The sequence below is a fragment of the Macaca fascicularis genome, chromosome X, assembly GCF_037993035.2.
Source record: "Macaca fascicularis isolate 582-1 chromosome X, T2T-MFA8v1.1".
NCBI lineage: Eukaryota > Metazoa > Chordata > Mammalia > Primates > Cercopithecidae > Macaca > Macaca fascicularis.
In genome coordinates this window covers 41,111,731-41,127,645 of record NC_088395.1, presented here as the reverse complement: position 1 = coordinate 41,127,645, position 15,915 = coordinate 41,111,731, and the positions used below count along the sequence as shown (strand labels likewise).

Sequence of the window (15,915 nt, the reverse complement as noted above, 5' to 3'; positions counted from 1 at the left end):
TTTAACTGTGTAACACAAGAAAATTCCTAACACAGCCCGCGTGGTGACAAATGCCTATAATCCCACCTACTCGGGAGGCTGAGGCAGGAGAATCACTTGAACCCAGAAGGTGGAGGTTGTAGTGAGCTGTTATCAAGTCACTGCACTCCAGCCTGGGCAACAGAGCGAAACTCTGTCTCCAAAAAAAAAAAAAAAAAAAAAAAAAAAAACCTAACATTATAAAATGCTTTAGAACTGCCATCTAAAACCTGGCAACTTAATTTCATGATATAATAAATATAGCTAATGTGTACTTTGGCAGTTCATACAAACCTTTAATACAATTTATTTAATTTAACATGACAATTTTAATATTGCAAATAGAAAAATAAGGCACACTAGGCCAGGCGCGGTGGCTCACGCCTGTAATTCCAGCACTTTGGGAGGCTGAGGCGGGTGGATCACAAGGTCAGGAGATCGAGACCATCCTGGCTAACACGGTGAAACCCCGTCTCTACTAAAAATACAAAAAATTAGCCAGGCGTGGTGGTGGGCGCCTGTAGTCCTAGCTACTCAGGAGGCTGAGGCAGGAGAATGGCGTGAACCTGGGAGGCGGAGCTTGCAGTGAGCCGAGATTGCGCCAGCGCACTCCAGCCTGGGCGACAGAGCCAGACTCTGTCTCACCAAAAAAAAAAAAAAAAAGAAAGAAAAATAAGGCACACTAACAATATTGTTTCAAAACTGGAACCTTAAGCACTCAAAGGAAAAGCTGTTTTCTTGGTTTTTATCAACTAAAAAAAACAAAGCTTTATAATCTACAACTCAATAATGCTTCCCAAGAAATCCATGATTAGAAAACTGTCATTAGTAGAAGGAGTTGCAGTCTCCAACTCAAAAACTAAAAAGGTTACTAATCCTTCTGAAGAGTTATAAATCCTCTGGAATAATTGTTACAGGTCTTTATAAATAATCAAGTGATTTAATTCTCCAGACACTGGAGGTTTTTGCTTTCTATTAAATCTATGAAGAAACCAATTACAGATGTCTTCACTCTCTTTCAATAGACACTCCTTATGATTTTACTGTTTGCACCTTTATTTAAAACCACAGACAGCCGGGCGCGGTGGCTCACACCTGTAATCTCAGCACTTTGGGACACCGAGGCGGGTGGATCACGAAGTCAGGAGATCGAGACCAGCCTGGCTAACACAGTGAAACCCTGCCTCTACTAAAAATTACGAAAAATTAACCGGGTGTGGTGGCAGGCACCTGTAGTCCCAGCTACTTGGGAGGCTGAGGCAGGAGAATGGCGTGAATCTGGGAGGCAGAGCTTGCAGTGAGCCAAGATCGTGCCACTGCACTCCAGCCTGGGCAACACAGCAAGACTCCGTCCCAAAAAGAAAGAAAGAAAAAAAAGAAAAAGAGAAAGAAAAAGAAAAAGAAAAAAAAAAGCCACTGACAAATTCTCAACCTTTATCAAATACAGATAAAAGAATATTTTTATTTTTAAAAGATTATTGGTTACTTCAAAAAGATTCCTGGCAAGGTAACAAGCATTTAAATGTTCTCAAAGTCAAACAATACAAGCCTGCATCCACGTCATGACAGCTACTACTGTATTTATTCAGTTTTTAGTATCTTTATTTAAAAAACTAAATAGCCATCACTTTAAATTCCTTACCTGTGCTGCCCAGATATTATCAAGGTCCTGTAAGGTCAGAGCTTTTTCTTTGATGACAAAACGAAGAATCTTCTCCAACTTTTCTACATATTGTGGCTGATGAAGACTATCTCGCAACACTATGGATAAGATATTGTTCTGCTGTATCCATTCCTAAATGTTAATTCAAAAACGTGTTTGAAAGCAGAAATTAAAACAATTTTTTCTTAATTGCTTACACTATTATTAAATATAAGGAAATTTAAAACACATTTACAAAATATAATACTGATAAAATATACTTATGTGTTGCTTTAATGGAAAATTATGAAATTTTATAACAATTTTGCACATACAGAAATCTTCCCATAAATTAGAAATACTGAAATTAAAAAGATTCTACACTCCAGCATTTACTCAGAAAAATATTATTTAAGTACACAATTACCATGGTAGGGTGGGTACAGGACCAATTTTAGGATCTTTGGTTCTTTATCCCAATTTTGCCCCAGAATTATGTTTTGACCTTGGGTAAAAAGGCATTCTATTTTTCACTTTCATTTATGAACAATTATCACATTCTAGGCACTATTACTGCTTATCCATTCTCTCTTTAATTTTCCAAACAATCCTAGTCAGAGATACATTATTATATTACAAAATGTAAACAGGCTCACAGATGCTAGAATTGGAATATGAATCAAGTCATATGCTTCCACAGTCTGTTTTTCTGTAACACTGTGCTAGCTTGCTCAACTAGCATTCATTTGATCTACAGCAATAGAATAAAGTGCTAACTCATGCTACAAACAGGGAGTAATCCACACTATATGATTTTGCAGTATTTAGCTTACTGAGAATAAAAAGTAGTTAGGCCCAAAATGTGCTAGAGAAGTACATGTCTCAGCTGATAAAGAGCCAGTTTTTAATGTCTAATCTGTTGCAGATAGTTGTTTTTATGTTATTCTACATATATACACATATATTTTTAATATAAAGACAGGGTCTTGCTTTGTTGCCCAGGCTGGTCTTGAACTCCTGACCTCAAGCAATCTCTCCTCGGCCTCCCAAAGTACTGGGATTACATGTGTGAGCCACTGCAGAGCCACAGATACTTTTGTAAAACACAGTAAGAATGTCACAATGTCAAACTGCAACTAAAGTTTCTAAACACTTCACTGCTGTTTTCTGTCCTACCTAGGACTTGTTCAAGAACCAGCACCAGTCTTCAGACCACACTTTGAATAGCTCTGTGCTGGACTTTCCACGAGGCAGATACGTACATCATATGTATGAAACTAAATGTCTACCCCGACCCCCTAACACGGCAGTATCTAAGCAGTCTCCACATACATTTTAACACACTCTAATCACTATCTCCCCTATTAAAGTGAGGGCTCCTTGAGGGCAAGGACAGTTCTCCTACAGATGTTTTCCCAAGACTGTCACACAATATACATTCAAAAAATATTGGCACTGTAACTTAGATGGCATACTTACTCATTTCAAAACAATATCATACAAAGTATCTATGGTACATAAAGTTTCCTAAAATTTCAATATCAAAATAAAATTCTCAAAATCGTGATGAAACAATTTGTGTAGATCTTATTCTGGTAATTTTATTTCCTGTTTTAAAACGTTTAACTGTAAATGGCAAATGAACAACAGGCCACTTTATAATGTAGCAGATACTACCCAATCCATTTTCTAGATCAACTCTACCTACTCCATTTCAACCAACTTCCCACTCTCCAACAAACTAGTAATTACTTCAGAACGCCACATTCATCACTAAGTTTATCAAAGATGTTTTAAAGTTACTCATATCACTACCAAATAATAAACTATGTTATTTCAAAAAGTTCTCGGGATTAACAGAGTTATAAATCAATCAAAACACCTCCCAATTCCAGTTTACTTTAAAATGTTACTACTACTAATTTTTTTAGCTAGAGCTATTCTAATTTTTTGTCTTAAGTAGATTCTTATTCATATAAAGAAGAATCGAAAGACTCACTGCCATTCGTTCAGCTGTGAGCCACTCTTCCTCCTCAGGATTACCATGTCGATGGGTATAGTATGACACACTAGATATCACCTTATTAACTTCATTCAGGGCATTCATCTTTCCATTGAAAGAAGAAATTTGCAATAATCTGTAAGAAAAATTCAGTGATAAGTATGATTCTAAAATCGGCATAAATAATTATTTCAAGAGGTAAGTATCTTACCTAAGTATCATTTTTAACCTAAATATTTCTAAGTTTTTAACAGTTTCTTCTTGTCCTGGTACCCTTGAAGCTAAATTCTTCAAAGATTTAATAATCATTGAAAGAGCATCATTTTTGGCTTCATTCTTTGCTTCCTTTTTCAGTTCTTCATCAGTTAAGTTTTCTAAAAACTGTGGAACCATTTCTATTATTGGAAGAAAGTACTTTTTCACTGTATGAAGAGTGAGAAACTCATAGCATTGCCCAAATGGTCTGAAATAAGAAAGATATAAAACTCCTGTAAATACGCAATTTCTTAAAATCAATTTAGGACTAAACTCTATTACTTTTTAAAAATCCAAGTTATTAGTTGAAGAAACCACACTTGAAAAACCCAATTTTTATGAAGCAAAAACCAGCAATTCTACGGTGCACTAAACATTGATTTTTAAATGTAACTTACTTAATAAGGGCTGCAATTATTTGAACGTTTAATGCTGATCCATTAATAAAACGATCATGCAAAATCTGGAACCCATTTAAAGTGCCAAATTTGTTGAGAAGATCCACTAGCCAACCCTGTAACACAATTAATGAAAAAAGTTAACTTCCTACTTCAAGGGGTAAAAAGCACTAAAGCCTTCTTGAAATATACTAGAAATAGTAAATTCAGTAAAACAAATCATCTTTCAAAGGACCACAAAACATTGCATTTTGTTCACAGTAATTCCATCTGTGAGACAGAAGCAGTATACGTAGCAAGTATAGATTAAATCACTGGGGCATAGTTCGGTCTGTTTGTACCAATGTAAGTGGTGAACAGGAATTAGAAGACATGCTCCTATTTCAGATATCCCACCATATAAGAATGAATACCTTCTAATTACTGGAAAGTCTTTTATATTAAAATAATTTTCAGGAGGCAGATAGACTTCAAGAGAGTTAAGAAGCAGCTACTTAGTAATGAATTTTGAATCTACTTCTTGTTTAGTTGTAAAATATTAAAATTTCCCTATAAACATAGTAACTAATAGCCTGAGAGTGAATTGTCAATTAAAAACTAAGGCCTGGTATTAGTATCTATTGTTCCTAAGTAGAATATGCTGGTTGATACTTTTGCTTATACGAATTGCACCCAGTTCTCCTTATCTTAGAAGTAACACCATGCAACAGGATGAACTAAGGAAGAGCTGTAGCTCAAAGTACCATACAGCTGGCACAAAACAACAGTTGTGAGGCTAAAAGCATGTCTGTATGTAAAAACTTAAGATGAATTAAAAGGCTATACAGATATAAGAATCAAATATACGTAGAAATTAATGTACCTAAGAAAACCTTTCACACCTTGTCACCTTCTAAAATTTAGGCCATGTTTTAGAAGCCACTGGAAAACAAGGGACAAAAGAGACAATTTCTCTTCTAAGCCTTAAGCAAAAATAATTTCTACAACTGTTTTTTAAAAATATATAGGAAAAAGTAAAGATGCTAAATAAATGGCTGTATTTCCAATGTTTGTTTAAAAAGAAAATATGATAGCTAATGCTAGTGTTCTTTTTTTTTTTTTTTTTTTTGAGATGGAGTTTTACTCGTCGCCGAGTGCAATGGTGCGATATCAGCTCACAGCAACCTCTGCCTCCTGGGTTCAAGCGATTCTCCTGCCTCAGCCTCTCAAGTAGCTGTGATTATAGCCACGCACCACCACACCTGGCTAATTTTTGTATTTTTAGTAGAGATGGGGTTTCACCATGTTGACCAGGCTGGTCTCGAACTCCTGACTTTAGGTGATCCACCCGTCTTGGCCTCCCAAAGTGCTAGGATTACAGGCGTGAGCCACCTTGCCTGGCCTACTGCTAATTTTTATATGGTTTTAAAAGAATATGAATGAACTAAATTATCTAATAAATCCATTACCATATTTCAATATAAGATAAGTGTTTTCCTTTTTAGTCATGAAAGGCTAATTCAAAACCATTAAAACTCTTGAGTACTTAATTCACCAGATCCCTTTTGTCATTCAGCAATTGTAAGAAAGTACATGCTCATTATGTAATATATTTTATTTCTTCAGTAACTATAATGAGAGTATTAGATTGATATACTTGATAGTTACAATATTTATAAAACAGCAGGTGTGGACACAGTAAAGAATTAGTCTAAAGCTAATCTTTCTGTATTTCTTTGGCTGCAATGTACACTTAAACAATTGGGAATATTCAGATAGAGTGCTTCAAACTGAAGCTAATAGGCTAGCTTCAGCAGCTGCCAACAACAGCTTTCTTTCTCTGGCTCTAAGTTGTCAAGACTGGCAGAGAAAGATCAGTCGCCCTAAATAGAAAATTCAAAATGACCACATAGCCTACAATTCACCATATGCTTTCCACACAGTTTTCTATTACTACAAGTTCCTTTTCTCAAAGATAGCATGGTGAATTTTACCTGAGACCTTTTGTCACAACCAATGAAGTTTTTATTATATTTTAAATGTTTGAATAAATAATATCATTTAAACATCTTCAAACATCTTGGGGGAAGATGGGGAACAGGAAACACTCTCAGAGATAGTCCTGACAGCTTTAGCTTTCTCATGGGTCAAAAGTTGAGGCCACAGAGGTTCAATGTCCCAGGAGGGTAGGGGGTGTAGAGAGAATTTGAAGTAGAACAGAAGACCTACCAAGAGCTCCAGAAAATGATTAAGATTAAGGCTCAAAAATATTCCTAATAAAACAGACTTTTAAGCTCTGTAACTCAAATTTCTCAAAGGTAAATGAAACTCATTACAAACAGTATCCGAAAGTGAATCTACAGCTTAGAAAGTTTACCTCCATCGACTAAGTCTGATGATCTGAATTTTGCCACTACCACCTTTGAAGAACAGGATAAAAAAACATATGGAGGCTATTATATATCCCTTAGATTTTTCATTATATCATGACATCTGCATCCAACTAGGGACATGGTTGAAGATTCTGCCAAATATGTCCCCTTTTAATCAGATTTATAGAAGACTTGTTTAGCTGTATAAAATTTCTCTTACTTCAACAGCAAGTAAATGTGTAGGTAACTCCACAGAATATGCTTCTCCCTGATTCACAACTATATTTTGGGCTATATTTTTAAAAATTGTACTCTTGAAGGCTTTGAAAGGCTAACTACTCTCCCAGTCGCTGTATTTTATAAGTTTAATAGCAAGAACTATACTTCGAAGATATAAAACTATCTTCAACCAGAAGTCATCTAAAAATTTTACATTTAGCATTGCCAAATCAAGTTTTGTTTCCTGTAAGTCTCTTAAGTTGTGGATTACTGGCACATAGAGGGAAAAAAAAAAAAAAAGTAAAATTTAAAAAGAAATACAGGTATAGATTAAAATTTTCATTTTGAAGATTGCCATTATTAAGATATTAACCGGATCTACTCAAGCAAAAATAAGCCATCTAGTGGCAACTATATGAACTGGGAAATATCAGAAAATCTCAACTTATGTTTGACATATTTTTGATAACCTCAGCTTATTAGTAGAATAAACCAAGTTCTGCATAATGTATGACAAAATTTTTCTGGCTGGATAGAAAAAGGGAAATTTGTACAAGACCTATAATATTAAAAATGTCTCCCTAAAATCTAAAATTTTTAAATTACTTAATATTTATTAAAAGAAGCAGCATTTCGGGACGAAGTTTTCACAGTACATAGTCTGTTTACACCAATATAGAAAATTTACATTTATGTACCGAATATATTTAAGTGAGATTTGGAAGATTTACTATATTGATTTCATTAACAATTTCTGTAATTTTATGATGTATTATTAGGTATTTAGAGGATATACTTGATTGTGGAGTCAAAATCTTGGAATGCCTAAAATGATCATGGCCCTACAGAACAACACTTGAGTCCTTGGTCAAAGAAATAATCTCCTACTCTATTTCAAAGAAAAAATACAGTGTTTCCTACTAACCCAAATTATGACTACTTCTAAAGAGGCTGGACAGAAGACAAGGGGGATAATTATACATGCAGAAAAAACAAAGACAGAACCAGAATGACAAAGCTACGAAAAAGGCTTCTGGTTGAGTGTATTTTCATTTAAAGTGTTATTTCATTGTCACACTTTAAATACAGATCACTGAAGATTCTGTGTCAGAGCAAAACAATTGTATTATTTAATTTTGAAAATAACAAACCAACACACCTTTGGTGATCGAGGGTCTGGAGAACGAGCAAAGAGTTCATCTTCAGGCAACTGAACACTTGAGGAAACTGATTCACATGGACGTGTACCATTGTAGATATGGAATTTGCAATGAGGATTTAAGGCCATGGCAAGAAGTTCTAAAAGTGGAAACCAGTCTTGGGACAACTTGGCCACACATAGCTCCACCAGACGATGAGTATTGTTAATAATACACCTCTGTTACATGAGGAGGAAAGGCAATTTACAAGATCAAAACACTGCAATTTCAAACAGAAATATCTTCAATATTAATCGTATCCTAACAAATAATGATCTCTCCATTTTTCTAACCATTTCATTAATACTGGGATCAAACTGATTATCAAAGGACAAGTTAGAATTTGTTTACTTCATAATTTATATGGTACTTTCAAAAGCCATTTGCTATGGCTTAAAAAATACAAGAGGCACCGTAAGTTATCTATTCCTGCTCTACGTCCACAGATAAGATGCAAGTTACTATTTTTTCTCTCTGGAATTTGTACACGAGAGGCAGCAATTCTAAAATCTAAACAATATGTCAGGCTGAGCACAGTGGCTCACGACTGTTAATCCCAACACTTTGGGAGGCTGAGGAGAGTGGATCACTTGAGGCCAGGAGTTTGAGATCAGCCTGGGCAACAGGGTGAAACCGTGTCTCTACTAAAAATACAAAAATTAGCCACGTGTGCTGGCATGTGCCTGTAGTCCCAGCTACTCAGGAGGCTGAAGCATGAGAACAGCTTGAACCCAGGAGGCAGAGGTTCCAAGGAAGCCAAGATGGTGCCACTGCACTCCAGCCTGGGCAACAGAGTAAGACTCTGTCTCAAAAAATAAAAATAAATAAAATACAATATGTCAATCATCCAAGATAAATTTGCTAGCTAAATGTCAAATGCAAAAGTCTGACGCCACTTCCAAAGTTTCCCTTTCTACACCTATAAAATTACATGTTAAATCAGAAAACGTGGAATTTTTTTTTTTTGAGATGGAGTTTCGCTCTTATTGCCCAGGCTGGAGTGCAATGGCACGATCTCAGCTCACAGCAACCTCCACCTCCCAGGTTCAAGCCATTCTCCAGCCCCAGCCTCCAGAGTAGATGGGATTACAGGCATACGCCACCACACCCGGCTAATGTTGTATTTTTAGTAGAGACGGGGTTTCTCCATGTTGGTCAGGCTGGTCTCGAACTCGGGACCTCAGGTGATCCTCCTGCCTCGGCCTCCCAAAGTACTGGGATTACAGGCATGAGCCACCGGCTAGAAAATGTGGAATTTTTATGCTATGGTCATATTTGGGAAATAGGTTACAGGCCACAAAAACATTATCTGCTTGACATGACCACTTCCACAGTATACAAAAGAACAGAGGCCGGGCATGGGGGCTCACACCTGTAATCCCAGCACTTTGGGAGGCTGAGCCAGGCGGATCACTTGAGGACAGGAGTTCAAGACCAGCCTGGCCAACATGGTGAAACCCCATCTCTCCTAAAAATACAAAAATTAGCCAGGCGTGGTGGCGCACACCTAAGTTCCAGCTACTCGGGAGGCTGAGGCAGGAGAGTCGCTTCAACCTGGGAGGCGGAGGTTGCAGGGAGCTGAGATCGCACCACTGCACTCCAGCCTGGGAGACAGAGCGAGACTCTGTCTCAGGGAAAAAAAAAAACACACACACACACAAAAAACAAAAGTAACAGAGACTTAGAGTAATTATGGCATTTTATCAGTCTGAGACATATACTTTTTTTTCACTTTTTAAGATCTCTGGAATCTGACTCTATCTTATAATCAATGAATAATACATTACTGTTTTCCTAAATGGAAGGTATTTGCAAAGAGGAATTGTGTTTGCTTCTGTTAGTCACTTGGGGGCACTAACAACCTGAGACCACTTTACATTTTACACTTAAGGGCTTTTTGTATCACAACTATAATTTGAATTCAGACTACAAAACTGTGTAAATACTGGCTTGTGGTTTAGATTTTCACTTTTTTTTTTTTTTTAAATCCCTCCCTCCACCAAGTGCCAAGGTTAAGACATGCAGGGTTTTTTGCTGTCCCTTTCTGCATAGCAAGTTCTTTCTCATTTACCTCTACACTGACCCTTTGGTGTCCCAGATGTATATGAAATGCCCCATCTTGAGTATTTTTCTTAATAGGCCATAAAACAGTGATGTACCTTACAATTGATAGCATTACATTTTCAATGAAATGTGATGACTTGCCTAAGGTCACAGACACTTGAGATCCCAGGGGAGAGATTAAACCCAAGTTTAACTCTAAATCTCATGCTTATTCTAAATGACCATGCTGCCTTCAAGAGACTTAATTTATAAACATTTTTAAGTTTTTCATTTTTAGACCTTTTAATTCAATTATAACAGAATAAATATAACACAGCCACACATACATACATATACCCCTCCCCAATCACTGGCATCACTATGTAAATCTGATCCTTTAAAGTCAAACACAAGACTCACATGAATTTCGAACTTCCAGCCACTCACTGCTTCATCTGTAAGGATTTTAGTGAATGATATTGTTAGCCCATCTCGGAAAAATCGCTGACATGCTTCACTTTTAACATCAAGGCCTAAGGAAAAGTGAGAAAAATTAATGCAAACAAAATATTTATCTGATTGTTTTTACATTGTCCAATATACAATAAAAGGTAATAAATGAAAACTTCACTGACAGCTAACAAATACTTAATTGCATAACAGTAGATTGACCGAGTAATATTAACACTAACTGAAAAATGTTACAAATTATGGCACTAGCCTTAAACACAAAATGGTGATCAGCAGCACCATGAGAAGAGGCAAATTTAAATAGAATTTTGCTCCCTGAAAATAAGTCTTCGAACTTAAAAACATTTCCCAATTTTTAAAATCTTATTTTGTTCATAAATCATTCATTTAGCATCAATATCCTTATATTATTCTGCGTTTGATCAAATAAAATGAATTATATCTTGTCTTCCTTATTAGCCTATCTCAGTGTCTCTGTTTCTTTACATCTTTGCTTAATTTCACCTCATTTTAGAAAAGCAACAGAGCAATGTGCTTCCAAACAAAGAACATCTGTAACTCTTAATGACAAAATAAAAACTATTCGATTTGTATAGAAAGTATTATTTGATGGATAGTACAAAAGAGATGGTAATTTAAACTTTTTTTTTTTTTTTTTTTTGAGACGGAGTCTCGCTCTGTCGCCCGGGCTGGAGTGCAGTGGCCAGATCTCAGCTCACTGCAAGCTCCACCTCCCGGGTTTACCCCATTCTCCTGCCTCAGCCTCCCGAGTAGCTGGGACTACAGGCGCCCGCCAATTCACCCGGCTAGTTTTTTTGTATTTTTCAGTAGAGACGGGGTTTCACCGTGTTAGCCAGGATGGTCTTGATCTCCTGACCTCGTGATCCACCCGTCTCGGCCTCCCAAAGTGCTGGGATTACAGGCTTGAGCCACCGCGCCCGGCTAATTTAAACTTTTAAAAATTTGGAACTTGTCAAAAATAACTGTGGTCTCAGAAAAAAAAAATACGGTGGAGGGAGGAATACACGTCCACTGAATGTCAATGCTATTAAATGAAATACCATTAATCAGTGTTTACCCATCATTTTACAGTCAAGACTTAGAACATGCTTAGCACAGAAGTCTTCCAAAATTTGCTGATATGCCCAAAAGAAAGAAAATCAGTATATTGAAGCAATATCTGCACTACTATGTTTGATGCAGCACTGGTCACAATAGCCAAGATTTTGAACCAACCTAAGTATTAATGGACGAATGGATAAAGGAAATGTGGTACATATACACAATGGAGTATTATTCAGCCATTAAAAAAAAAAGGGATCCTGTCATTTCCAACAACATGGATGCAACAAAAGGTCACCATGGTAAGTGAAATAAGCCAAGCACAGAAAGACAAACATCACATGTTCTCACTCATTTGTGGGATCTAAAAATCAAACAACTGAACTCACGGATGTAGAGAATAGCAGGATGGTTAATGGGTACAAAAAATAGAATAAGACCTAGTTACTTGTTAGCACCAAACAGGGAGTACGGTAAAAAAATAATTTAATTGTACATTTTAAAATAACTAGAAGAGTATAATTGGATTGTTTGAAACACAAAGGATAAATGCTTGAGGTAATGGATACTCTTATCTATCCTGATGTGATCATTTCGCATTGTATGCCTGTATCAAAATATCTCACTACCCCAAAATATATACACCTACTATATACCCATAAAAAGTAAACATTTTTAAAATAAAAAAGATATTTTCTTTAAAAAATTTTGATGAATTGGTGAATAAACGCGTAAAAGAACAAAAAATTTTGAGTGGTGAAAACAACTGTAACCTGTCCGTGTGTTATATTTTCACTTTGGTATACTTCTACAGGATTAATGAGGCATAAGGACACGTTCTTTAAACAAAAGAGGGGAATTATTATAAATCAAACTTTCTCTTGCCATGGAGTTGTACTTAAACATGTTAATTTTGACAATAATCAATTTCAATTGTGATAGTGCCTATTATTAACTATAAAATATCCATAGCCATCCTATTTCAGAAAATGAAATGTTACTGCTTTTTAATCTGCAGTATCTTAAAAGATGAATTGAAAATTATTACAATAGTAGTCCTCTGTTAGATAACTCAGCTGCACCTAAAGTAGACCAAAGACATTGGGGTAAAAAAAAAAAAAGATTAATTCCAGCATTAAACTTTTTCTTCTGGACAACTGAGTAAAAACACTAGATTTCCTTTTGTTGGTTTAACAAAAACAGACCTCATCTTTCAATTCTCTAAGAGAAAAATCACACTTTCCTGTGTATTTAAAAAAAAAAAAAATTGGCTGGGTACAGTAGCTCATGCCTGCAATCCCAGCACTTTGGAAGGCTGAGGTGGGAGGATCGCTTGAACCCAGGACTTCAAGACCAGCCTGGGGAACCAGTCTGTCTCTACAAAAAAAAAAAAAAAGAAAGAGGAAAAAGAGATTAGTCGGGCGCAGTGGCTCATGCCTTATAATCCCAGCACTTTGGGAGGCCAAGGCGGGTGGATCACCTGAGGTCAGGAGTTCGACACCAGCCTGGCCAACATGGTGAAACTCTGTCTCTACTAAGAATACAAAAATCAGCCGGGTACGGTGGTGGGCGCCTGTAATCCCACCTACTTGGGAGGCCGAGGCAGGAGAATCGCTTGAACCCAGGAGGTGGAGGTTGCAGTGAACCAAGATCACACCACTGCACTCCAGCCTGGGCATGAATGAGATTCCATCTCAAAAAAAAAAAAAATTAGTGGGCATGATGGTGCATGCCTGTGTCCCACTCAGGAGGCTGAGGTGGGAGGACTGCTTGAGCCCAGGAGATAGAGACTGCAGTGAGCTGTGATCACATCACCACACTCCATCCTGGGTGACAAAGGAAGACCCAATCTTACAAACATGTAAGCAAGATAGTTTATTTTAAAAGTACAATATTAACGAAATGGTAATTTTTACCTAAAGGATTATGAATGAAGATTTTACTAGGTACAAAGAGCCACACATCCTAATTCACTGTCATTTTAGTAAAGCCGTCAAAGGGCAAGTGTAAATAATTTGTAGACTTACACAGTACATATTTTGAGGACAGAAATGACTCAAGATAAATTACAAGGGGGGCAGGGGGCAGATATGTCTGGAGTCCATCATACCATCCATCATTTATAGGGTACTTAATTGTAAAATGTTCTTCTGTATATTATTTCCCATAACAGATAAGACCCTCAATTAAATGGAGGAAAACAAATCCATTTCACCCGCTTTTGGGATAAAGTAAAAGCACATATAGTAGCATACATTATAGAAAGCATAAAAACATACAACTTACCTTTTTTACTAAGATCAATAGCAGCTTCTAAAAGCACTTCTAATTCCCCTTTTGGCAAAACTGGAACCACCCATCGAGGCCTAAAAGTTTTATAAAATAAAACATGCTTAATGGTTGTACACTAAAAGAGGCACTACAAATGAGCTACTAATTATAATTATCTTGCTGTGAAAATATTTAATATTAAAATAGTATTAAAATATTAAGACAAGGTTGGCAGAATATCTGCTTTGTGGGAGTAAGCACCATCTGTTGTCTCTACAAATTTTTACAGGTACTGTCAAAAGATACAGCAATAAGAGAGGGAAGAAAACTAAATTATCTTGATAAGATATAAAACTATTAATAACAATCAAATATGAACTAATTAGGTATCAGGGATATTTTTGTTAAAATTCACAGGGAAGTGCTCTTTCGGGAATCAGATCAAAGGAGACATGATAAACCTCTTTGTTGCACCGCCCCCACTCCTCCTGCTTTTTTTTCTGTGGTAAGAGACAGGGTCACCCAGAAGTGGTGGCTCACACCTGTAATCCCAGCACTTTGGGAGGCCAAGGCAGGCGGATCACCTGACATCAGGCATTCGAGACCAGCCTGGCCAACATGGTGAAACCCCGTCTGTACTAAAAATACAAAAATTAGCCAGGCATGGTGGCACATGCCTGTAATCTCAGCTACTCAGGAGGCTGAGGCAGAAGAATCACTTGAACCTGGGAGGCGGAGGTTGCAGTGAGCTAAGATTGTGCCACTCCACTACAGCCTGGGCAACAGAGAGAGACTCTGTCTCAAAAAGAAGAAAAGAGATCGAGACCATCCTGGCCAACATGGTGAAACCCCGTCTCTACTGAAAACACAAAAATTAGCTGGGCGTGGTGGCGCACTCCTGTAGTCCCAGCTACTCAGGAGGCTGAGGCAGGAGAACCGCTTGAACCGAGGCGGCGGAGGTTGCAGTGAGCCGAGATCACACCACTGCACTCCAGTCTGGTGGCAGAGTGAGACTCCGTCTCAAAAAAAAAAAAAAAATCATTTATATTTTTCTCCCCACTGAGAACTTCCTAATAATATGTAACTTCAGCCTAAGAAGTATTTTACTTCCAATCACCAACCACCAGACAAGTATGGAAAAGCAACAAACAATACAACCTTCTGCTGTGGTATCACTGCTATAGAGAATGGTCAGGGACCACCATTAAACATAATTATATACCATTACTATAGACACCTGCCAGAATCACACAATGTATTCTTGTAAATATATAATTAAAAACAATGGATATTAATAGGAAAAATATTCAAGATAAATGAAAGCAAGTTACAAAATTATAGTAAGAATCCTGTATTTATAGAAAAATCAATTCATATATGATAGTAAACACAAAGGCAATCTGGAGAATGTACTAATTGTTAACAGTAATTTTTGGCAGGAATATGTGTATGTAAGGGGGAAAAGTACAGAGAAGTTTACCTACATAAAATATTTCTGTTTAACAATGCATACTCATTATTTATGTATTTAGATTTCTTTTTTTAATGCAAAGGATTTTTATTTCCTCTCACATTATGCATTTAATAGTGTTGACTTATTTTTAGAAAATGAAATTAAAAAAAAAAAACAACAACTCAGTAAAGCAAGTGCCTTTAAGAACATGTGTTTTCATTACTTTCCTTTTGGGTAGTGAGGGGGAAATATGTCACACCTTCCTGGCACTCACTTGTTGAGCCCACAGTCAAGACCACAGTCATATGGGATTCTTTGATGTGCTCTTCCCTAGCCTCTTGAAATCTTTTTCTTCCTCTGCACAAAAGCTTAAAGCTTCACTCTCTTGGAGTTTTCCTCTAAATAATCAAAGTGTGTGGGGGTGGGATAGGGTGGTTGTTTGTACTACAAGTGTGAAAAATTATATTCTGAACTGTTCCCTGAGATGAAGATCAAAAAAAAGGAAACATCTAGGATGGTTAAATGGCTCAA

The 15,915-nt window shown here is 36.7% G+C and overlaps 1 protein-coding gene across 8 annotated transcripts in view; it reads right to left on the bottom strand.

The window, feature by feature from the left end:
* USP9X (ubiquitin specific peptidase 9 X-linked) overlaps nt 1-15,915 on the bottom strand; it is a 155,363-nt gene that overhangs the window by 96,204 nt on the left and 43,244 nt on the right. For all 8 annotated transcript variants that reach the window (XM_005593319.4, XM_074030310.1, XM_005593318.5 and 5 more), the window contains exons 4-10: nt 13,947-14,026; nt 10,548-10,660; nt 8,045-8,263; nt 4,316-4,431; nt 3,874-4,125; nt 3,660-3,798; nt 1,661-1,813 (exon numbers count right to left, since the gene is read on the bottom strand). In XM_005593319.4, coding sequence (XP_005593376.1) covers nt 1,661-1,813; nt 3,660-3,798; nt 3,874-4,125; nt 4,316-4,431; nt 8,045-8,263; nt 10,548-10,660; nt 13,947-14,026 — 1,072 coding nt within the window. The remainder of the gene's footprint in view (nt 1-1,660; nt 1,814-3,659; nt 3,799-3,873; nt 4,126-4,315; nt 4,432-8,044; nt 8,264-10,547; nt 10,661-13,946; nt 14,027-15,915) is intronic.